The sequence below is a fragment of the Gadus macrocephalus genome, chromosome 23 (genome assembly GCF_031168955.1).
Source record: "Gadus macrocephalus chromosome 23, ASM3116895v1".
Classification (NCBI taxonomy): Eukaryota; Metazoa; Chordata; class Actinopteri; order Gadiformes; family Gadidae; genus Gadus; species Gadus macrocephalus.
Genome location: NC_082404.1, coordinates 10,484,418 through 10,508,763, shown reverse-complemented (window position 1 = coordinate 10,508,763; position 24,346 = coordinate 10,484,418). Strand labels below are relative to the sequence as shown.

Sequence of the window (24,346 nt, the reverse complement as noted above, 5' to 3'; positions counted from 1 at the left end):
TGCTCTGTTTGGGTTGGGTGTGCCCCCCTCGGGTGTGCCCCCCCCCCCCCCCCCCCCCCCCCAACACACTGCCTTACACGAAACGATCTGAAACAAAAGACACCTCGAAGCTCGGTTTTGTTGCTCTTTGTTGTTGCTAATTAAGAGGAATATACCCTCTTGGCTCAATATTTTCCTCTTTTAAAGAGACATCGGAACAAACAGCGAGGGAGCAGGGGGGGAGCGAGGCAGCGCAAACAGGGGCAAACGGCAAACAAACAAACAAACAATCAGGACCGTTCTGTAAGCCCTCTGGTCCGTTTGGATAATCTCAAAAGGTCCCGTTGGCTTTCTCTGCGTGCTGAAGCAGCTATTCACAGACGCCGCGCATTAGCACTTGTATGGCCCGCGTGCGAGCGCTGCATTGTCTGGCGCCCCACCGACAAATGTGAACGTGTCGGATGGCGAAACGCTGCTGCTGCATGTGATTATGAATAAAACATGTGTGCCCTTATTAAAAATAATCGGCTTCAAAAGTGACAGAGGGCCTTTGAGGTCAATACCTCCCTAACCAGCAACGCCAGCACCAGCAAATACCTTCACTCTCTCTCACACACACACACACACACGCACGCACTCATACATACACCGGCATGCACACACACACACACACACACACACACACACACACACACACACACACACACACACACACACACACACACACACACACACACACACACACACACACACACACACACACACACACACCTCTCATAGAGTTCAAGGAGACAGACCTGTGATTAGGCCCGGCAGCATCCTGAGAGCACATTGAAATTCACACCAAACGTTCCGGCAGGCAAAGTGGAATTCAAATCAAAGTGGACGCAACGATTGGAGCCCCGGGGGACGGCAGGATGTGTGTGTTTGAGGGGTGTATGTAGGGAGGTAGGGTGGGTCGGGAGGGGGGCGGGTTGGTCAGACATCATCGTTGTCCTTACCTGAACATGTCGCCCAGGCCCTTCAGCACACCTTTCTTGCCTCGGCCCTTTTCCCGCTCTTTGCCGTCCATGGGGCTCTTCCCCGATCCATCGACTGACTCTTCCTCTGCTTCCGGCTCCTTCTTCTTCTTCCTCCGGCTGCGTTGCTCCGGGGGCGGGGGCTGCAGCCTGCCGTCGTCCTGCGGACGACGCCCCGGCCCGAGGGACACGGGGGAGTGGGGGTCCCCCGTGGTGGAGAGGGAGTCCCTCCCTGAGCGGGTGCTGCCCTCTGTGTCCTCGTCCACTGGGGAAGAGAGACACAGAGAGAGAGAGAGAGAGAGAGAGAGAGAGAGAGAGAGAGAGAGAGACAGACACAGAGAGAGAGAGAGAGAGAGAGAGAGAGAGACAGACACAGAGAGAGAGAGAGAGAGAGACAGACACAGAGAGAGAGAGAGAGACAGACACAGAGAGAGAGACAGACAGACAGACAGACAGACAGACAGACAGACAGACAGACAGACAGACAGACAGACAGACAGACAGACAGACAGACAGACAGACAGACAGACAGACAGACAGAGAGAGAGAGAGAGAGAGAGAGAGAGAGAGAGAGAGAGAGAGAGAGAGAGAGACAGAGACACAGAGTGGGATAGAGGGAACCCACGGAGGGAGAATGAGCGAGTTGGGTGAAGAGAGAGGGATTGAAACGAGAAATAACCAAATAAGTAAAATTCACACCTGCTCATTTTGAGTCAAAGCAATAATATGCAGCATTCATGTTTGAAGTAAAGCACAAGGCCTCCTTATTCCTATTCTCTGTCTATTCAACACCTCTATTAAATTGACTTTATTTTGTTGAATAGTGTTGAAGATGTTTTCGAGCTGATCAAACATTACTCGTTACACTCCCAGATAAATCATTCATCATCCACCAAAGTAGGGAGCAGTACAAATCCTTCCACTGAACTTCATGTTATGAATATATATTCATAAACTTTGCACGTCAGCAATATCAATCAGCGTCTCCACTGGCGTCTGAACAAATTCCACCGCGGACTTCAAATTAAAATTCTCCTTGGACGACACCGGGTTGATTACGCACAAAACTTTCACATGGCATCACACCGAGACTGATGTGCAAAACCTAATTAACGTGTCACTAATTATACATTTAAAATGCCCCCCCCCCCCCCCCCCCCAAAGGGCTCATGGGGAAGCGGGGAAGATCTTAATTGCAAAAAACACGGTATGCATGGCGAAAGCCGTCAACAGTGTTTTCGCGGGGTATCACTCGCCCAGAGCGCCAAGGTAGATGTCCTTTAGATTAGAGGTTTATTACGCCGTTGCACATCTCCTCATCTGGGTTGCTGCCTTTTGATGGGAGCTGAGGAACGCGCTTATCTGTGGGGAGGGGGGGCTTCGAGACGCAGACTTTGAGCACGCAGCGATAGATACGACATTGAGACGCAGCGGGATGAGTTAAGTGGATGGGGGAGGGGGGTCCCACACACTGAAATGCAAAATCCAGCCCCCCTTCTCTCGCTCTCCCCTTCGCCATGTGTGTGTCAGGGTATGGGATCGGTTGAGCTCGGAGAAAGATAGTGAGACGAGGCGTTAGGCATTTGGTGGATTGAGTTGGACAGAGTCCTTTTTAATTAACCGTTCTTCGCTCCCAGATACACAGCCTACACTCATCAGGTGTGGGACACGATAAAGCAGGTGATAATACCTAAGATTATGGATGGCTAGGATTTATATCACTCATTATGCTGTTCGCTTATCATTCACTTAAGCACAAAGGCTAGGAAGATTGAGAAAAATAAGAATCTGGCATTTACGAAAAATGTGCAATTAGCAATTGTATTCATGTCACTCTGCTTTATTTCTCTTATCTCTTATTATTGCTCCTCCTTTTAAACGCAGTCAGTTCTGGGGCATCTGGGGGTTTAGTGTGTGTGTATGTCTCTGTGCGTGTGTGTGTGTGTGTGTGTGTGTGTGTGTGTGTGTGTGTGTGTGTGTGTGTGTGTGTGTGTGTGTGTGTGTGTGTGTGTGTGTGTGTGTGTGTGTCTGGGAGAATGTCATCGTATGTGTCTGAGTGTGTGTGCGTGCTCGTGTGTGTGTGTGTGTGTGTGTGTGTGTGTGTGTGTGTGTGTGTGTGTGTGTGTGTGTGTGTGTGTGTGTGTGTGTGTGTGTGTGTGTGTGTGTGTGTGTGTGTGTGTGTTTGTGCGTGCATCTGCAGGGGTGCAGCTACATGTGCAAAATACAAAGATACAAACAACACATTGCAGCGAAGTGTTATATTTAATAACACAGAACACATAATAATATTAAATATTAAGTATTCAGGGGGTGTGAAACAATAATAACTAAATCCAAACTGGCCTTGTCAGTCACAGACAATATCTTGCCCATGTTTCCCGGCACAAGCCTAGCGGGATGAAACCCAATTGTGCAACGACTGAAAAACAACACTCGCTGAGGGCCTTGCCAGACAAGTCAAACCCCCAGAATCCTCCAGCTGCATAACCCACCCCAGTCTAAAGTTCCAACCCGTGTTTTGCCTTCCTTCGTTTTATCCCACGGTTTCTTTACTTCCCTTCCAATAAATAAATACAAATACAATAAAGACGCAGCGGAGGAGGGAGGGCGGGGCCGCGTGGGCAGGCTGCCCGGTAGGCTATCTCCGGGGGACAGATTCTCCCCCTCAGCCGATGCCACGTCCTTATTTTATGTAAATAAATAAAAAGTCTGGCGAGCGGCAGAAGGGGGAAAGCGGCTTATCTGTCAACTTTGACTATTAACCTCAGAGACAAGCACGGGCCGCTTGCTTTTATCTAAATTGAAAAACAGAGTTATTTGAATATCACGGGGAGGGGAGAATGCAATATACCTTTGCAGGGGGAAAAAAATAAATGCGTTCTTCCCCCATTTTTCTGCGTTCTCCCCCCCCCCCCCCCCCCCGAGATAAGACTGTATTTAGCTCATTGCAAACAGAGCTTATGAGAAGAAAGCGGTTCAGGCAAATAATTTCCTCTCCTCTCTTTCCTCCCCTTCCTCAACCTCCCCCTCCCCCTCTCTTCCTTTGCTTCTCCTCCAAACATCCCACCAGCTGTTTTAATGGAATCCTTTAACGCTGAATGGAAATTCGGTATCTGTGCGATTACTCTTGTGCTATTGCCGCGTTATTACCTGTCCCCGGATGTACGACGTCTGTCTCTATATTCGCAAAGCGGTGGCTTCTTATGTCGTCGCGACGCCCGGGCTGAGATTGATACATTCGCTCAAGCGACAGTGGAGCGCGACTGCCTCTTCCTTCCCCGTCTCTCTCTCACCGTGCTGCGGAGACAACCCAGGCCTCGTGTATAGCTGCCAAGGCTGAGGACACTCACCCCGAGCCACGGAATAAAAATACAACACGCACACCCCTTTATGCACAGCACACCTGTACGCACCAACCCTCTAGGCCCCGTGCGCTGTGCAGTGCACGTTTTTATGTTGTTGTCGCTCTAAACACAGTCGAACACCGCGGTGTTCGCGCGAGGTTGTGCTCGCAGTGTGCACTCTCAGAAGACGCCGTGGTAAACCGCGGCGTGTTGTTTTGTTTGCGTGTAGTGTGGCGCCGGTGGAAGGAGCGACGGTGTGCACTTTAAGTGTGTGGAACCCGCTACCCCCCCCCCCCCCGCCCCCTGTCCCCGTCCCCCTTCCCCCTTCCCCCCCCACCCACCCAGGGGGACTACGTGTTGTCTGGAACCCTTCTCCTCAAAATCACATGTGTGAATATTAATGATGGCGAATTAGAGACTCTTATTGTGCGCACGCTGCTGGAGTAAGTGGGGGATTTGTAACCTACTTTGGGTTGGAGATGATTCCTGACATAGCCGAGGGGTCTCATGGGGTAGGTTGCAGCTTGGCTGTCCCATTGTGTTTGTGTTGATAAGCCCCGATGATTACTCGTGACGGTGAGAGCACTTTGTCGTCACCAAACACAAACCCTCTCATGTAATACTCCAGAGTATAGGAGCATTACATTATAGTTTCTGATTTCACTTTGATTTGTACTGAGTCTATCTATATGTAGAAAATGTCTTGCTCTGAGACCTCTGCTGGCCTTGCAATTTCCGTTTCATAATATGATTCATGTTATCAATACTTAAATGTGCGGTGAGTAGGATTTAGTGGCATCTAGTGTTGAGCTTGCGGAATGCAACCAACTGAACCCCGGCCTGCCCCACACCTCCCCCCAATTCCCTTTCATTCTAGGGTAAAGAAAAAAAACGATCGTTATGTCATGGGAATACACACTAATTTAACGTAATGTAACGTATTCAACACTTACACGTCTCCATTCCGATGTCCTCCTCTGTGGCCACGGCAACGGACGTGTCGTACGACTTGTCGATGGCTGCCCGGAAGCTCTCGTTGCAGCCCCGCCCCCGATTGATATGTTGGCGTGGCCTGTGCACGTTGATGTCGCCGTTGAGCGACGCCTCCGCCACGGCCGTCTGGAGGCTCTCCAGGGAGCTGGACTTCTTCAGGCCGAGCGAGGGTCCCACTTCCTGTTCCGAGGTTCCTGTCAACACACAGTGACAGAGTGAGTTTATAGCTGTCTGATGCAATTCAAACCGTCAATATAGAAAGTATTTTGAAAGCTGGATTTTATATAAATATATGGCTGGGTGGGAGTGAGTGAAGGCGAAATAGAAAATTAAAGCAATACGTTTCAATCTACATTTTCAGAACGGTCTCCTTACATCAGGTTTTCTTTTTTTCAATTTGTATCATTTTAAATTGAACGATCTACATTTCCACACACACACACACACACACACACACACACACACACACACACACACACACACACACACACACACACACACACACACACACACACACACACAAACCCAATATTATAGACATATTATCAAGTTCAATAAAAGTAAAGTAAGTATCGAAAGGAAGTCGCACAAACTGTTGGTCCTACAAGTGAAATTGCATTTAAGTTTACCTAAACCTAGCCATGGTGGCCCAGGAACACTGTTATCGCCCAGCTCAATCGTTTTTTGCTTGTTCAGCACATTTATGTTAAAAAAGTGCTGCATTCACCTTTTTTTAGATAACATTCTTATAACCCAAGCAGTGGAATCACCCCATTACCGTAAATTTTACACCCTTACTTTTTAATGGAACGTGGGACTCAATTTAAAGTACAGAGGGGATGCCTGAACCACTGCTGAAGTGGTTCAGGCTGCTGAACTGTTGTGTCTCACAGTTATTCGCTTTTTATTACGTTTTGTTTGAGATGAAGTAATACGGAGCTCTTGCCATGCAATTCCCAACAAGAAAGGAGGCAAAAAAGGTGACGCAAATTAGGTTCAAGAAATTAATGATGCCATCGGACAGCCAATACAGTGATGCGCACCAAGAAGAGACCATTATACCCCTGCTGTGACACTTCTGCGGTGAACGCCATAACTCAACCTTTGTCCGGGCGCCGACAGAGTTTTTAAAGGGAAATGATGAGGCTGAAGTATAATGCTTACAAATGTAACACAGTTGGCAGAACAATCATCCACATCTGCCAGATGCAATATAATAATGAAGATAATACAAAGAAAGTTTCAATGGACTGTGAACTTCATTCCGATTCCTTAAGTGGTCATTGGAGCGCAGGCAGGGTTAGGTGGAAGTGATTATTTCGACGAGCGTTGCACTGTGGATAAAGTGGCAAAGGACAGAGTCGTTTAAGCAACATGAATAAATAAAATTGGTTTCTTTCACACGGTCACAATCCAAAACCGACTTGAAAATAGCCTCTCAAAACGTCATTCATCTTGTTTATTACGAGGACCGGCCCTGCTTTAGAACTGTGGCCTAACCCTGTGTGGATGTAAGCTTGCAGTAAGCTGCACAACACAAGGGCCGTACCACTGAGTGCACAGCTTCCACTCGCTTTGTGTCCACTGAAAACAACACGACCTACACTGGAAGAACATACAGTCCCTGAAAACACCAACTCATCAATGAAGAAAAAAGTAAGCCTCTAAAAGGGGAAATAGTCCAATAATATAGTTGTAGCACAATGCCCTAACATCACCAAAACTGAACTAGAAAATGTTGAGAGAAGTTGGCAACATGTTGGTGTGCGTTGGTATCTATTGGTATTTGACGAGGCAGTGTGCACGCACCTTAAGGCATTATAGAACAACAATTATTTACATATGATTAACAGAAAGGAAAAACAGCGAGTTCAAAATAACACTCGAGCAAGACATATCCTGAACTACGAAACGAATATAAAAGCCTCAGGGGAAACGCGGGGAGGAAGGGATTAGGCCCAGCAGGGGGGGGAGCTAAACCGGGTCCACAGGATCCCTGGACAGCTGTACTTATTATTCCAATGGTTACCAAGGTTTCGTTTAGGGTATGTGAGTGTAGCGAGACCCCAAGCATCGGTAATGCATTTTGTCGCGTGTGTCAGTATATGCGTGTGTCTGTGTGTGGTCGGTCCGTGTTCCCGTCTGTTCCCATCAGCCAGCCCCCCCCCCCCCCCCTGCCTTAACCCCACCAGGAGTAAACAAACCGATTGGTTGATTTTCTGTCGCGCTCATTCCACCTCGAGGCGAGATGCCGCCACTGCCGCCCCAACGCCCTGACGCCGCGCTCCCTGCCTTCGACATAACCCGATGGATTTCTATTCCGAGTCCCTTCTGAAGGCTTGTTAATTGCAAACTTCAACCGAGGAAACAATCAGTAACGGTGGATATCCTGTTGATTGAATAGATTCTCTCTCTCTCTCTCTCTCTCTCTCTCTCTCTCTCTCTCTCTCTCTCTCTCTCTCTCTCTCTCTCTCTCTCTCTCTCTCTCTCTCTCTCTCTCTCTCTCTCTCTCTCTCTCTCTCTCTCTCTCAGGACCCTGTGTATGTGGAGTAATGGGGGGGGGGGGGACTGGGGGCTCTGTATTGACCCTGTCCACATGTAGGGAGCGCTGCTCTGTTCAGGGTGGATGCAGATGATGTAAACCATGGATCATCACACCGTGTCCTGGCCATGTGGTCTCCCTCTCCCTACTACCACCCTGCCTGGAGACTAATGTTATCCCAAGCACACACAGACACGCACATGCACACACATACAATTGCACACACAGGATTGAAAAAAACACACACAAACACACACACACACACGCACGTGCACTCACACATGTGCACACACAGAATTGACTACACACACACACACAAGCAAGTAGGAATGTGAACACATAAGAACACAAACAAACGCACACATAGGCACCCACAAACACACAGCAGGACGCCGCAGTGCGCAGGATTGGACAAACAAATCCATGCATACACAAACACACACACATACCTGCTTCAATAAATACACACACACGGGGTGAGGTTGGTGTGCGCCCCTCATCAATAAGGCCCCTGACGTGTTTAAAGAGGTCTAAATGGAGCGTGCTCCAGCAGCTGTGGGCGATCACAAAGGAGATCGTTCTCTCTCTTTGTGGACACACAGCTAAACTCAGAACGAGACGCCTGTCAACAACAAGGAACACAAAGAAAACAATGACCCATCGGTTCAATAATTACAGGGAATTAGACAACGGGTCTGTATATGTGTTTGATTGCTTTTCAAAAATCACCTGGATTCACTGTGACATTGTGCGATGAGAAAGGGCCAAGACTCAAGTTTTCTGTTTCCGTCTGTGTGTTTTTGGTTGTTTATGACAGTTCAAGTGGGATAGGAGGTTGATGTCAAATCTCATTTGGGCGCAGCCTGGGAAGCCCTGTGAGAGTTTAATTTTGACAAAGGGCTTTATAACAGCAACTCGACTGGAGAGGAACGGAAAGGAGGTGAACATTAAGACGGAATTAATTCACAATAAATTGGAGAAGAGCTTTTATTTCTCCCTCCTCCTCCTCCTCTATGTTTGAAGGGCTCAAGACAAAAGAAGGCAGTGTGCCAGAACAGCACGATAATCCCAAATGTGCCGCTACTGTTATCATTAGTTCACTGGAGGCAGCGCTTTTACTCCCACTCTCCCTGTCTCTCTACCTCTCTCTTGTCTATCACACCCCTCTCTCTCTCCCTTTCCCCATGGCGCTCTCCCTCTCGTTCTGTCGTCTAAACCCTCTCTGCTAATCTCTCCTTGATCCCTTAACCAAGCAAACCTGCACCAGCTCCACTACTGATTAGCCTGCCGTGACACACACACACACACACACACACACACACACACACACTGACTAACACACACATATGCATACAAACACATGCATACAAACACACACACAAACAAACACAGACACACACACACACATTGAGCTTCTTGCAGCATACACACGGATAAAGAAAATAAACAATACATTTATTTTGAAGACATTTAGATCCCTCCCCAGAAGAAATGCTCACAAAAATGACACAACCGGCCAACAATCTGGAAAAGAGACAGCTTTCAGGGGGTGTTTCACAACACCTTCCCTCCAAGTTCTCCTCCGCTCCACTTGGTTTGCCTTCCATCGAGCTTCGCTGATGGATTGAGTAACAGCCCTGTCACCCATAACAGACGTAGGGTCTAGGAGGTCAAGAGAGCCAGAGAGAGGTGGGTCCTGTCCAGTATTTCCAGCAGCCGTCCGTAGCCATGAGCCATTGGACTGCAGTCGATCGAGGGGCGCTCCTTGTGAACATTGACTTGCAAACGCTGAGAGCAACTGAACGGGGGTCTTGCATCATAGGTCGTGGTCGTCGCAGCGAGACAGAACAGACTTTCTGTGCGTCTCTGAAAATGTCCACTGAGTGGGGGAAATGGGAAAGCCACTTTAGGGCATAGAGGCAGAGAGGACGTCCCTGATTAGAGCAGCCATGTTCAGACTGCTTGCAGGAAAACATGGGGGAAAGACAAATTCACAGCCAGAGTGGAAATCATGTAAATTGACTTCATCAAAAGGAGTAGTCTCATCCCGGAAGGACACGGAAGGACACAGGACACCCCCCTCCCATAAAAAATAGGAAAAGGTGGAAATGAATGAATCAAAATGGACAATGAAAATTCAATGCTGTGTTTTCGTGTGTGTGTGTGTGTGTGTGTGTGTGTGTGTGTGTGTGTGTGTGTGTGTGTGTGTCTGTGTGTGTGTGTGTGTGTGTGTGTGTGTGTGTGTGTGTGTGTGCACAAAGGACAATGAATTGTCAACGTGGACTCAAAGGTGAGGGCGAATGTGTGTGTGCATGCATGCATATGTGTTTGTGAGTGTGTGTGTGTGTGTGTGTGTATGTGTGTGTGTCTTTATGAGTTTGTGCGTGTGTGCATACATGCAGGCGAGCATCCATGTATGTATGTGTGCAATCTTATGTTGGTGTGTGTGCGTGCGTGCGTAGGTACGTGTGCGTGTGGATGCAATTGGCTTTTCACATCCCCGTTGAATGAAACCCTTATCAAAAGCGGGTCCAAATGACATGTAAATGTGGGGCTTTCAAAGCTTAAGCACAGATTCTGCCAACAGGCAGCACAGAGCTGTAGTCAGGGTGCGTGTGTTGTGGCACAATGGAGGCTGGGCCCCCTCCAGGCCAGAGAGACAGAGGGAGAGGGAGAGGGAGAGGGAGAGAGAGAGAGAGAGAGAGAGAGAGAGAGAGAGAGAGAGAGAGAGAGAGAGGGTAGTGGTTCTGGGGAGAGAGAGGGGGGAACACAAGTGACATCTGCCGTACTTGGAAGCAGGGAAATGATCCCGCCAGGACCACGAGTCAGAAACGTGGCACTGCAGAACTACAAATCCCCTCCCCCCCCCCCAACCCCCTGCCCAACCGACCTATCATTGTTTCTGGTCGGCGCAGTGTGTTTGAGGGGAAACCGAGAGTGTGTGAGAAGGGTAGACACATAATAGAGAGAGAGAGTGAGGGAGAGAGAGAGAGAGAAGAGAGCGACACACCGTGGATCCTCATAGGACCCTGCCTTTGTTTTCCTCTGAAGCACACCCCCCCCCCCCACCCCCACCCCCACCCCCACGCAACCACCTCCGCTGGGAGAGTTTGACGGACAGCTATCTGTGTGCCAGTCTATTATGTGATTCCTATCACACAACAGAAGCCTCACCCCCACCCACCCCAGCCCTACCCCGCTGCTCCCCCGTCTCAACCTCACTCATACTATTCAGAGTGGGGGGGGGGGACGGAAAATACATATTCCCCATCGCAAAACAGACTCCGGCTTGTCACTCCCCGCACGTCTGGAGGAGAAATGAAAATCATTCGATTCGTATCCACAACAACAGCGGGAGGCAGCGGCGCAAGGAGGGGGTAGAGAAGAAGAAGAGGAAGAAGATGATGATATACACTAAGAAGAAGCAGAAAAATAACAAGAGGAAGATTATGATGGAGATGAAGAAGAAGAAAATGAGGATGAAGAAGAAGAAGACAAACGAAAAAGAAGATGAAGATGATGATGAAGATTAAGGAGAAGAAGAAGAAGAAGAAGAAGAAGAAGAAGACGTCGAAGTCATACAAATAGTCGAAGATGAAGAGGAAGAAAAAGACAAAGAAAAAGAAGAAGAAGAAGAAGTTAATTTTAATTTCTACAGGTGTACACCTGTACAAAATGAATTCGGTTCCCGGGTAGAGAAGACGCAAAAAAGAAAAAGAAAAAAAAGTCCTGTTCCATAGAAAGACAAAGCGAGGAACAACTAATGGGAGGCATTTGCAGGGGCAGGTGGGAGAACGGGCGACGGCAAACTCCATGAATAAATCAACAGCCGGTATTAAAAGCAGCCAGAGCTCATGGTGTAATTAGAGCTGCTAAATCTGTGCTTTGCCCGCCATTATTCACCACGCATGTACAGATCTGTGTATGGACAGGGATTCCATTACACATCATTTATTCAGAGGGGAGGGGGGAGGGCCATTAAAGCCTAGTGTTAAAAGGGTAATTAGGCTAAGAATAGCCGCCAAGGTGGCCATGGGAAAGCCGTGTCCGAGCCTCTCTCCAGTGCAGGCGGAAGACGTCCCGGGGTTGAGAGCGGGGCCTCTCCTCTACGTATCTGCCAGCTGCGCGTCGTTAACCCAGAGGGGTACGTCCTTCGTATGACGCGGTGGAATCACAGGGACGTCTCAATCAGGTACACTGCGCTTGGGTCGCGTTGCCATGGCGCTGAGATTGTTGAGCACAATGCCACGACAATTGAGCTTTGTCGTTCACCGTGAGGTCCCGCATTGCCGCGGCTACGGTGATTACATCGAGTTGGTCATAATATATATATAGTATATATAAGGTGTTGGAGTAATGCAAAAATTAAAATGGAAAGCATATACTGTGAGAAAACGTAAGCGTATAGCTATTATATATCAATTATATAAATATAATTTCTTCAGCCCTTTATTGAATCTACTCAATAGTTTTTAATCTATATCTATTTGATTGATATATAGTCATCTATATATAGTAATATATATTGAATGTGCTGTTCATCTTCATATATATAAAGATTGTTTCCCCCTCTTTATATTGGGCTGGTACAGACTCAGTCACTCATTCATCCATTCATTCATTAGCACGGTTTGTTAATTAAGGGTATATTCAGACTGAACAAAATGGCTGTTCTACAATGGATTTCTCATACAACCGTCATGTATTCTCTCTTTGTCTTCTTCCGCTGCCACAACCGGGCGAGCATGTTAAGTGAGCGTGGCCTGCGCTAACACACTGCAGCAAGCGCTCACAACATCCTGCCTAAAATGAATTAATTGCAGCCGTCAGACAGGCCAACTGGCAGTGAGCGCTTGTCAAATGCCACTCCACGTCTTGGCTAACGTCCGCCCGGCCTCACCTCCCACAGTGATGGCTGTTTTCTCTCATCATATTCACTACAGCACAAGTACAATGGCGCAGGCCTGCAGACGTGTTGCCAGGTCCTGCTTTCCCAACCATCTCACTCCCTCTCCCTCTCCCTCTCCCTCTCCCTCTCTCTCTCCCTCTCCCTCTCTCCCTCTGCAACATCTTCGCTCTCTTGCTCATCAAGCGGCAATCATTGATGAAGCACAGAGAATCCCCCTCCGCTTCCATTGAGACATGCAGTGATCGGTAATGAAAAATGATGGTTTCAACATGGTCATTTGATTTGATTGAGATTACCTCCGGACAAGAGATGATTTCTAATTGGTGGGGAAATAATGGGACGTATTGAGTCGCAGAGAACAATGGCACGCCGAGGAGCTGGCGGGCAGGGGGGGTGGTGTTCCTGTGGTGAAAGGGGTTGTCTAGCCTGGCTGCTTACCTCTGGTGCTTGCTGAGCAGGGGTAGTAGTTAGGCAGATCAGCTACTGTTGAAGGGCATACGTACAAGGGCATACACGTGTTAGTGTTGGTTAGTTGCACTGCATGCCATGTATAATAAAAGGCACATGCAAATCAGAGACCGAGATCGAGAGCGAGAGAGAGAGAGAGAGAGAGAGAGAGGATGAGATAGATGGTGAAATATGCAGAATGTTGGCTAAAAAACAATCCAGATAAGAGTCGTTGAGATAGTGAGCACGAGGTTGGATGGCTTTAGAGTCATGATATAAGCAGACGTGCCGTTCGTGGCTGCATGTCAATCTCGGTCATCTTCAGGTAAAGCAGGATGAATGTGTTAATGTATTAGTGACGACAAAGTCCCCCCCCACCTTCTCTTCCTTCCGTTTAATCTCTCCCTCTGATCTAAATGGGATTGGAACCACTGGCTGTCGGGCCAGTTTAGCATTTTTCCATTCTGTGACAGGCCTTTTAACTCTCTCGGGTCTGGGATTTGGATTTGAGCTACTGCGGACCTATACTTTCAAGTCCCAAGACCTTAAACCAACCGCAAACTTACGCACTGGGTATCCATCAGGTGATTTCCTGAAGGATACAGTGACCAAATGAAATACATGTTTCACATCAAAGATTCAACATTTATCTTGTGTCTGCTTCCCATCTTCTTTGGATCATATTTTAAATAATATATTAAATATCCATATGGCATGATTTTGAAGCAACCAAAAGCATGATGAAATGAATTCACATGGTTACACACTCTTGACTCATTGCATTATTCCATCATTAAATCATCTCTTTCAACTCTCTTATGCTCAATAAAGGTTAATCATTTAAGCAGCAATTGCAAATGCCCCCCTTTAATCTAGCAATTTTCTTGTTAGAAAATGACAATTAGCTTATGATTCACTGTACTGTGTTCATGATCCCAGCATTGATTTAAATGCCACCGCCTTCACACCCGTGCTGCAAGTTGTCAAAACGCAGTAGAAAAGGAACAAGGTATTTATTCGCCTATACAGTTTTAATAATGCTGCTTCGCCAGTGATGGACAGTCACACTATATTGATATACTGTCACCACCGTGTTTCTCAAACTCGTTGGCATGCCTCGTGCAGCAACATGGACGGCTGAGGTAAATTACATTGAGCGCCAACTGGAACACTGATGTATCAAGGCTGGTGAAGATGAATTGAGGCGGTAATAGACCTTTGGCGGTGGCAGCTGCGTGTTCCTTTGAAAACGCGCGCGCTGTAACTCCAGTCCGAGACTTACTGCGGAGGAGTTGGTGATGGAACATCATCTTATCAACGGATGAACTGCTCTCTAGTTCTCAGCAATGATCGTTTTCTCCCCCCAGACTAATCTCATTTGTGAAGAAACGCTGACACCACTTTGGTGCGATTAGGACATGTAGGCCTACTGGAGCCGTTGATAAGAGGTACATTTGCTCCGATGATAGCATGATCACGGCGCTATCAATGTTCCTCATCCATTCTGGGCATTTCCTTTCATGCGATTCCAACCTGTGTTGGACACTAAGAACATAATGGATAAGATAAGATCGTGAGCTAATTGGTCAGGTCGACCTTTGCCCTCAGAGTGCTGACTAACAGCCCCTGCATATCGACTTCCGCTCTGCATAATGTTGACCGCATGAAATGAGTAGAAGCCAGTAGCTAGCATGCTCTGCATTACTGCCCATGACTAGGACTAAGTGCTAGCTAGCATACTCTGTATAACAGCCTATCACCCGGACTATGGTAAGCTACCGTACTATTTATTATAGCCTTTCATCAGACTATGGTCAGCTAGCGTACTGTGTATAACAGCATATCACCAGGACTATGGTCAGCTAGCGTACTGTGTATAACAGCATATCACCAGGACTATGGTCAGCTAGCGTACTGTGTATAACAGCATATCACCAGGACTATGGTCAGCTAGCGTACTGTGTATAACAGCCTATCACCAGGACTATGGTCAGCTAGCGTACTGTGTATAACAGCCTATCACCAGGACTATGGTCAGCTAGCGTACTGTGTATAACAGCATATCACCAGGACTATGGTCAGCTAGCGTACTGTGTATAACAGCATATCACCAGGACTATGGTCAGCTAGCGTACTGTGTATAACAGCCTATCACCAGGACTATGGTCAGCTAGCGTACTGTGTATAACAGCCTATCACCAGGACTATGGTCAGCTAGCGTACTGTGTATAACAGCATATCACCAGGACTATGGTCAGCTAGCGTACTGTGTATAACAGCCTATCACCAGGACTATGGTCAGCAAGCGTACTGTGTATAACAGCCTATCACCAAGACAAAGGTTTAAGTATTGACACAAACATGAGCACGGTCAATCATAATGCAGCCTGCAGTGTTCTCTGGGGGGGGGAAGGAAAGCTCATTTGGCCAGCGAAATGAAGAACCATACGATACGATTTGGGAGAGGCACTATCTTTGGTTGACGCCCTTGGGTGCATAGTCTGATAAGTCCCTCACCCCAGGCACAGTTTGTATGTGTGTCTGCCTGTCTATGTGTGTGTTGATGTGTGTCTGGGGGGTGTGTGTGCGTGTTTGTGGGTGTGTTTGTCAAAGTTGTGTGTGTGCACCCCTGTGTTTTGTGGTGTCGGTAATTGCATCCTCCCTCTAAATGAGGCTACCCATCATGCACCAGAAGCTAAACTGGTCTATTTTTTTCCAATTATTCTCCCTGATTTCTCCCTGAAGTACCGATCATGGAGCATATTACATGCATAGCACAAAGTGAGGAAAGAAAAAGCCAACAGGAAATAGGGCATAAATGGGGGGGGGGAGGGGTAGTTTGGTAGTTTGAGCAAGAGAAGGCCCAGTACAATGTGAATGGGCAGCCTGTAAAACTTCTTTGTTGAATGGACGGGCGAAGACGTTAAATTGAGATATTATTAGACCCTAAAACCGTAACCCCCAACCCTCTAAAACGTACCTTCACTTTAACATATACCTGTAGAAATCCTCTATGATTATGCTACATGATAACGCTCCTTACTGACTAACGTTAATGAATGATTCCTTAAGGTCCCCCTAGTGTAAAGTGTTAGAAGAAGACACTGTGCTTACCCAGGTCCATGCTCTTGGACTTGCGCGTCTTGACGATCTCCAGCTGGGCGGGGTTCTCAAACTGTTTGGTGCGTTTCTCCGACATGCTCTGGCGCCCGAAGCCCTCCCGCTGGAAGGAGCCGTCTGCGTCCGTGTCCGGGCTCAGCGAGCTGGGAGAGAGGAGAGCTCTTGTTAAGTCATGCTTTGTTTTTTATATGTTGCATTAGTGTGCATGGGTTTTACAGTTGATTCACTTTTCGATTTATGCAAGGGTATGTGACTCTCCAAACATGCCATTAGACCTTTTTTTTAGTACGTGGATTGCAAAAAAATAATTGGCAGGCACTATACAACCCCACATCACTCAGAAAGAATCGTAAATATAAAGCATTGCCACACACATATTCATCTGTTTTCAATAAGATATGGGATATGGAAAGTAATGTGCTGGACAAAGGCAAGTCCGTTCACTTAAATCTAGTCTATTCAGATTGAAATTGGCATGCAATCTACGTTCCCTACATGATCACACACGCACACACACACACACACACACACACACACACACACACACACACACACACACACACACGTCAACCCCCCCCCCCAGTCCCACCCCGCCTACCACCACCGCCGTCACCCTGAGTCACTTCCAATCATTCATGGCTGTTCAAGGACGTCTCCACCTCTGCTGGGTTCACCCCAGGCCAGGAGTGGTGGATGGGACGGGGATGGGCTGCTAGTGAGGCCATGCCTCCCATTTAAGGTCAAAGCCCACCCCCGACCACCACCAGCACCACCTCCACCACCCCCACCACCCCCTTACCCCATGCATTCAATCCCAGCCCCCCTCCCCCGACAAACTGTCTGGGGAGCCCGACCCATCGGTGCCTGCAGCGTCCCTTTGAGCTCTCTCTCTCTCTCTCCATCTCTGTCTAGGATCTTAATTGAAAACCCCGTCGCCGTGGAAGAGCGGAGAGAGGGGCGGAGGTGCCAGGGTGGAAGGAAAAAGGTGGTCCGTGGATATTTGCATTGCAAAGGAGAGCCTTTCCAATCAAGCGCCACACCCTTTGAGGAGCCGTGTCCCGGTGGGACACGCCCCTACATACTCTTCCGACACTTCTGTCTCTCTGGCGGTGTTTGCATCATGTTTTCCTGTGCATTTCTTTGCCTGCGTGTTCTGCATGTTGACGGCAGTACGGTCGTTCATGCCAGGGTCCTGATTAAGCGTGCCATGCCTGTGGTTGCGTGCAGGGCTGCTCGTGTTCAGAAACGTGTGTGTGTGTGCGTGTCTGTGTGCGCTCATGTGAATCTCATGTTGCCGTTGAACAGGGGGAAAGCTCTTAGGTTAAGTCTGTTCTCTCGGATGTATATTCAGCACTGCAGATCCTCAAAGAGATCATCACAGGGTTTTGCACGCAAATAAAAAGTGGATCTCTCTTCATGCGAATAACTTAACTTGCATATTTTCTTCCCTCTATGGATGGCAGGGGAGACCATTGACGCTCCTGAATCGTACAATTACTGCTGTCTTTGGCGCAGAGGACAATGCACCATGAGGAAGGAAGGTGGGGGGGTGGGGGTACAGATGATGAAAAATTATTCGGTGTCAAAGATACAACAGGATCTGAGACCCCCCCCCCCCCCCCCCTCTTCCTTCTCTATTTTATACCGGCGACAAGCATGGCAGGCTAAATGCTACATTTCCCAACTGCTGTGGGGCTGACGGTTGAACAAGCATAAAGAGTATGATTTTCTTTTTGTATTGCGCATGAGTTGTGTAATCTTCCGCCATACGCCCGCTCCCGTCACTAAAAGGGATCTGCAGCTTAGCTTTTGACACGCACATTGACCTTTCAAACGACCTTTGGCTAAAGAAATCTGCTTCACACAAGAAGAATGACCTTTACAATTTGAATATGAAAGGGGGAAGATTGAAGAGGAGACCCCCAAAGATGAAGGGACCAACAGCAGGAGCAGCTTTCTGTTTACTTCCTGCGCTCACCTTCCAGCGGTTGAGGTGACAAGGCCTCATGCCCCCTTCACTCCCCTCTCCTAAGCCCTCCACCCATTGCCCAATGCCACCCTATCACCGACCCCTTGTTGCATACCGTGAACAGGCTCCCCTGTTTGATCTCTTTCCTGCAGCACAAAACCTTCCAGGAACAACTCCTTACCGACAGCTGCGATACCGTGTTGTGTGTTAGACATCCACTGCCGATTTGGGTTGTACATAAGGGAATAATAAGAATATAATAAATAAAAGACTCTGCTGCTGCGACGTCGACCACGGCTGACAATCGCAACTAGAATCAAAAGAGTCTAGGGGGGCGAGCTCTGCCTGCGCAGGCGAAAGAGAGAGAGATGACAGGGAACAATATATTATTCATTTGTTCAGTTTTCATCATTCCATTTCTTTTTTGTCTCCCACTCATCTTCGGATGCTCTCTGAATACCACCCCCTCCCCACCCAACGCCCCGATGTCAACCGCTGCAACATGTGAGCCAGGGGGAGGGGAAGGCGAGCAGGGGAGGCATGGGGATGTGAAGGTGGGGATGCTTTCTGCGGGAATTTAGATTTCGGTCACTCAAGTCGCTATTGTGTGTGTAAGGTGGGGGAGGAGGCAATCGAACACGACAGACCTCGGCATGAAGCACAGGATGGAGCAGGCGTTCTCCTTTCATCCCTTTAGAGACACCGGGCAGACGGTAAAAGAGGGCGAGAGAGAGAAAGACAGAGAGAGAGAAAGAGAGAGCAAGAGTGAGAGAGCAAATCTAGCCATGGAAAGCTGGATATGCAATCATGGAATAGATTGGATCGGAAAGTGTTTGTGAGCAATCGCACATCAAGGGTGTGGGCATTTGCATGGCGGCGCCACCTGATCCAGTCGGAAGTCCAGCCTTTTTGTTGTTGTTCCAGTTCATCTACAAGGCTTCTCCCCTATCTAAACACCCGGTGGGGGGTCACAGGGCAGAGTACCACAGGGGCCTGTGCGATAGTGGGACAGAGCCCTGCTGGGGGAGAGAGAACCTGGGTCAGGGGACAGGGCGGTGTAGCCCGGTCGGGGGTACATTGGGTTTGTTTGAGCTTGCATTTGGTCCACTTTAATCATTGTTCCTTGATCCTCAAAGTTCAAGTTTGTCTTGTGCAAACGCGGCAGCAGTTCAACCCCGAACCCAACCCAAATCCACACCGGCTTGCCATGAAGCCCCGTGCACGCTGGTTCTGTTTTGTCCCGCTCAGCAGCGTGAGGTGGCGGAGTACAAACAGCGCAGATATTCAGTTGATGTGTCATCCTTAACACCCTGGGTGGATGTTATTGGTATGACAGGCGGGTGATCTTCATGCCTCATTCACCCGGGGAACCGAAAGTACCGTGAGCGCTCGTTCGCGTCTATTAAAAGGAGTTGCAGGCGCTTAATCACATCGCTGACACACACGCACACAAACACGCGCGTAGACACCGTGTTTCCGCCTGCTCTCTGTTCTCGTAAAGAAACACTTATTGTCAAGTGCCTCTAATTTCAGGTGCTTTCAACTCTGATTCCAACACTTCTGCTCTGAAGGAGAGGGCGAGAGTAGCTGACAAGAAGGAAAGCGACCGACTGAACTGGTCCAGTGGGGTGGGTGAGATGGACGTGCTTAGACTTGAGGAGGCTGAAATGGACTCCTGCCTAATGGACTGCTCACTAAAGGCTTTATCGAGCTCCTATGTCTTGTCAAAGACAATGAGAAGATATGTTTGACCGAGGAATAAAAACAATAATTCTAAAATTGCTTGAGCATGCGACATTGCAGAAAGCCGCCCTGGGAAACAACTCATCTAAGGCAGTTGGATAAGTGTTGTCAAAGTCTTCTCCTCCCGTCCCCATCTCCTCCCAGATGATTGAGACTGTCCTTGGCTGTGTCCTACATAAAAGGCCTTTTCCATCAGAATAATACATTGACTCTTCTCACGTTCTATAAGCAGCGTTTAAAAGCAATTTTCATTCTTCAGAGCAGATGCTCACACGACGGTCAAAAGCCCTCCTTGCTCGTCGTCTAAAATTAACGAGCGAAGCATTGCTCACGGCTAAATCCACATCCCTAACCCGGCGTTTTACATCCACTCGCTGCCTCCCTCGCAGGGAGTTAAATGTGTCAAACAACACGTCGGCAGTGTGGCTAAGTGGTGTGTGCACTAAAAGCCCCCCATGCACACTATATACCCCCGTGGCTTGGGTTGCCGTTGACTTGCACTCCCCTTTTTTCTTCTAAGCTCCACTCCTCCAATCGCTCCTTCTGTCAATCTTTCAAAAAACTCCCACTGAGGAAACAAAATTCAGAGAGTTTGGTCGTTTGGCCTTTTTTCTGTGCTTACAGCCTTTCACCTAGAGTGACTGATGGAGATGGGGGTTGTCCTCCTGATTCAGTCCACCAAACCCTAACCATACTACAAAAAATGAACACACATTTGATTATTGAATGAATGTTCAACACTTGTATAGAGTCGAAATCAAATACATTTTTCATTTCACTGTATTCATTTTTTCATTCAACTCGAAGCACAGAGGGTTCAAGTGAAAACCTTTCCCAGAAAATGTTTGCTTGTGAATTGCGCACGGAGAGGGCTTATTGCACCTGTGTTTACATTGCCACTAAATGGGCACGGCGGATTTGAACACACTTATGATCCGCTATAATCTTCTGCTAATTGTGATTAAGCAGAGTGGATGAGAAGTAGAAGAAAGGAGGAAGTTACTGAGGCCAGCAGGCTTCGCTCCGCTGACTTCCCCGACATCCTGGCCTGTGTTGCTGCTTTAATTGAGTTCAGCTGACGGTGAGAACGAGGTCTGTGTTCGCTTTTAGCTGTTGTTTTTATTCACAGGCAATAATGCATGTGCACGTGTGTCATGGCATGCATCGCGAGTGCATTAGCGCTCATGTGTGTTCACCTGGGGGTGAGTCGATGTTGTGTCATGGTGCAAGGGCAAGGCCACACACACACACACACACACACACACACACACACACACACACACACACACACACACACACACACACACACACACACACACACACACACACACACACACACACACACACACACAGGAGTAACAGAGGCAGAACCAGACAATGAAAATATATATGGATGCATAGTTAAGATGCTAGCAGGCGAGGGATTACTACAGAGAAAAGGTCCAGTTTCATAAACCCAGAGAAGGTATTGGATTTTGTGTCTGTATATGTGTGTGTGTGTGTGTGTGTGTGTGTGTGTGTGTGTATTTGTGTACACACCTTACACTTAAAATATTTCCTTGCCAACTTCCACACAAGCCTGTGTGTGCCTTGGTGTGTGAGTGTGTAAGTGTGTGTGTGTATAGGTGTGTGTGTGTGTGTGCGTGCGTGCGTGCGTGCGTGCTTGCGTGCGTGTGTGTGTGCGTGCCTGAGACAAGGGCTGCGGGTATGTTTACATGAACCCCATCTAATTATGATAACGGTTTGATGGCCGGAACACGTGCACTTGCCGTGCGTGGCTGATGAGGGACCCGCAATCAGGAAGTCAAATAAAGCGCTCCGTGCCGCCGGCGCTGCTGGAAGTTTGCTTGTTCGCGTCCAAGCGGACCGTACCCACTTTATATGTTAATTCAAGGTATTGTTTACCAACTATTATGAGTCTAAACACTTGTGCAAAGTTGTAGAACGTGGTGTGCGTATGTGTGAGTGAGTGTACGTTTTTGTGTGTGTGTGTGTGTGTGTGTGTGTTTGTGTGTGTACAACAAGGATATTTGTGTAAGCCTTTTTGACCGACTGTCAGATCTGTCTGGGTAGCGAGGCAGTCACCTGTGACATCTCCCAGCCAGACAACTGGACGTGGTCCAATTCTCTCACTCAACATTTTACTTTCTTGCCCTATCTCTCTGGTTCTCCCTTTTACCCTTTCTTTTTTCAATGTCATCCATCACAAACTCTTTATAAGAATGAGCTGTGGTCACCCGTTTGGTCACAGTTATGGGAATGGATTTGTATCCACGAGGACTGTGATAATGTGAGTCAGATGGAGTACTGGTTGCAGCGCCCCTACTGGAGAACACAGGAATTAGGAATAGGGTCGGAGGTTTCATAGCATATTCATGTTTGACGTTTCTGCTTAGCACACCAGTCCTTGCTAATATCTTAGTCTTCTTTAATGTTGCTGGATTATCCACACTCAAATTATGCCACATTATGTTTAATGTGCTGATGCTAATTGATTCAAATGTATTGACTATTTTGCCAGGTGAATGAGAGTATACACATTATCTTGTTGGTGTGTGTGTGTGTGTTTGTGTTTGTCTGTGTGCGTGTGCGTGTGTGTGTGTGTGTACTGACACACACACCCACTCACAATAAACTTTCACGATCATACCTGTGCGTAAAACGTTCTAATTGACAGTTCGAGGTATAAGAATACAAATATAAGTATTTTTGGAATAATATTATAACAGAGGTTAAATTAATGAATGTACTGCTGCAGTGCCGCTCAACAACTGCCTGTTCGGAAGGGGCCAATGGCTTGGCCTCCCGAACTGCTGCTTGCATCCTTCTCGAGAACCACTTGTCCCAAAAAAATCACATTCGACACTGCATTTCTTTGGGTCCTCCGCAATACAGCCAACGAGTGTGAGGTCGACCGGGTGAACGGTTGTCGAGAAAATCGAAAGGACCGACGTACAGAGACTCCTTCCCTTTCTATATATTTTGACCAGACCAAAGTCTGTTATTTATGTCAACGATAGCGGTGCACGACGATATCTCTTGGAAGTGAAAGACGCACAGCGGCAAAAGATCAGCGTGTTGATGGAGGGCAATAAATAGAACGACAACAAAAATACTCCTGCCATCGTCGGGAGGAAAGAAAACCCTTTCATTCTCCTGAGAGATGTTTGCGAACCAACAACACTTTCTCTCAGCCCTATAGGGTACCCTAGGTGAGAGATTGACACTTTTCCGAGGCACTGATGCAACACGCCCGGAGCATCCAGGATGTTGTGTTTGATTCCGTGTTTATACGTCGCACAGCGAGGCTATCACCGCTTATACAAAAAGAAAAATCCTCCTTTGTCTGTATGTTTGTTTTGTTTAGGGGGCTTGCATCGTGTTTCTCTCGTCTCCTCTTTGTGTTTTATGAGGAGGAAAGTTTCTCAGCGGGGATTGGGAAGACGCCCATGTAGGAGGGGAGGGGAATCTGTATTCAAGCTTGGAGCAGGATAAACCTCCGGTTGAACTCCGGACCGGGAGCTATGTGTGCGGAGCTTCTTTTAGGAGTTAGAGTAAAGTTTGGAAAGTCTACAGACACGGTTCAGGGGGGACAATCATAACAGTCGTTGTCGTTACGCGCATCTGAGGTTTGACCTCTTTTCTGAAACACGAGGTGAAATGGCGATCAGATGGCAGCTAACCTCTGAAATATGGCAACATAAACAATACACTCATATATTTTGAAATATAACAGCTAATCAGCACAGAGGAAAAAATAATGTAATGTGATCCTTTGGGGTTTGAAAGGTTGGTGCCAAATTTAAACACTTGGCATTGAAGCTAAAACTAAGCTTGTAGTATCAGTTGAAGTTAAAACTGGACAGTTTCCATGAGTCGTCGCCGCTATCGGAACGTTAAACACTGTAATATCTTGATGTAACGTAAACAATAAAACAAATTGTTTTAATTATTTGGCAAACTTTGGTAAATAGGTACATAGTACGGCTGTAAAAACAAGCTGAAGAACAAACCTCTCTTTCTCTCAACGTGCGTTGCGTTTGACATTAGAGGGGGGGTGGGGGGCTCCACTGATTAGGAATGGACCAGCAGGGCCGCCTCACAGCCAGGCGTCCTTACAGGCTGTTTGTCAACCGAGGAGAGAGGAAGGGGAGCGTGCACTTCATCATTCTCCAGGAGGGAAACGCTCCGACGGTTGGGGGGGGGGGGGGGGGGGGGGGGAACCCAACACCAGCGCATTCCCCCGTATCGCGGCGCGATAACAGGGTACGCTGACGTTAC

General features: G+C 47.8%; 1 protein-coding gene across 1 annotated transcript in view; it reads right to left on the bottom strand.

The window, feature by feature from the left end:
• Nucleotides 1–918: 918 nt before the first annotated feature.
• LOC132452603 (partitioning defective 3 homolog) overlaps nucleotides 919–24,346 on the bottom strand; it is an 83,885-nt gene continuing 60,457 nt past the window's right edge. Inside the window, exons 12-15 of the mRNA XM_060045289.1 lie at nucleotides 16,348–16,496; nucleotides 13,225–13,269; nucleotides 5,296–5,529; nucleotides 919–1,263 (exon numbers count right to left, since the gene is read on the bottom strand). Of these exons, the coding sequence (XP_059901272.1) occupies nucleotides 977–1,263; nucleotides 5,296–5,529; nucleotides 13,225–13,269; nucleotides 16,348–16,496 (715 nt within the window). The 3' untranslated portion in view covers nucleotides 919–976. The remainder of the gene's footprint in view (nucleotides 1,264–5,295; nucleotides 5,530–13,224; nucleotides 13,270–16,347; nucleotides 16,497–24,346) is intronic.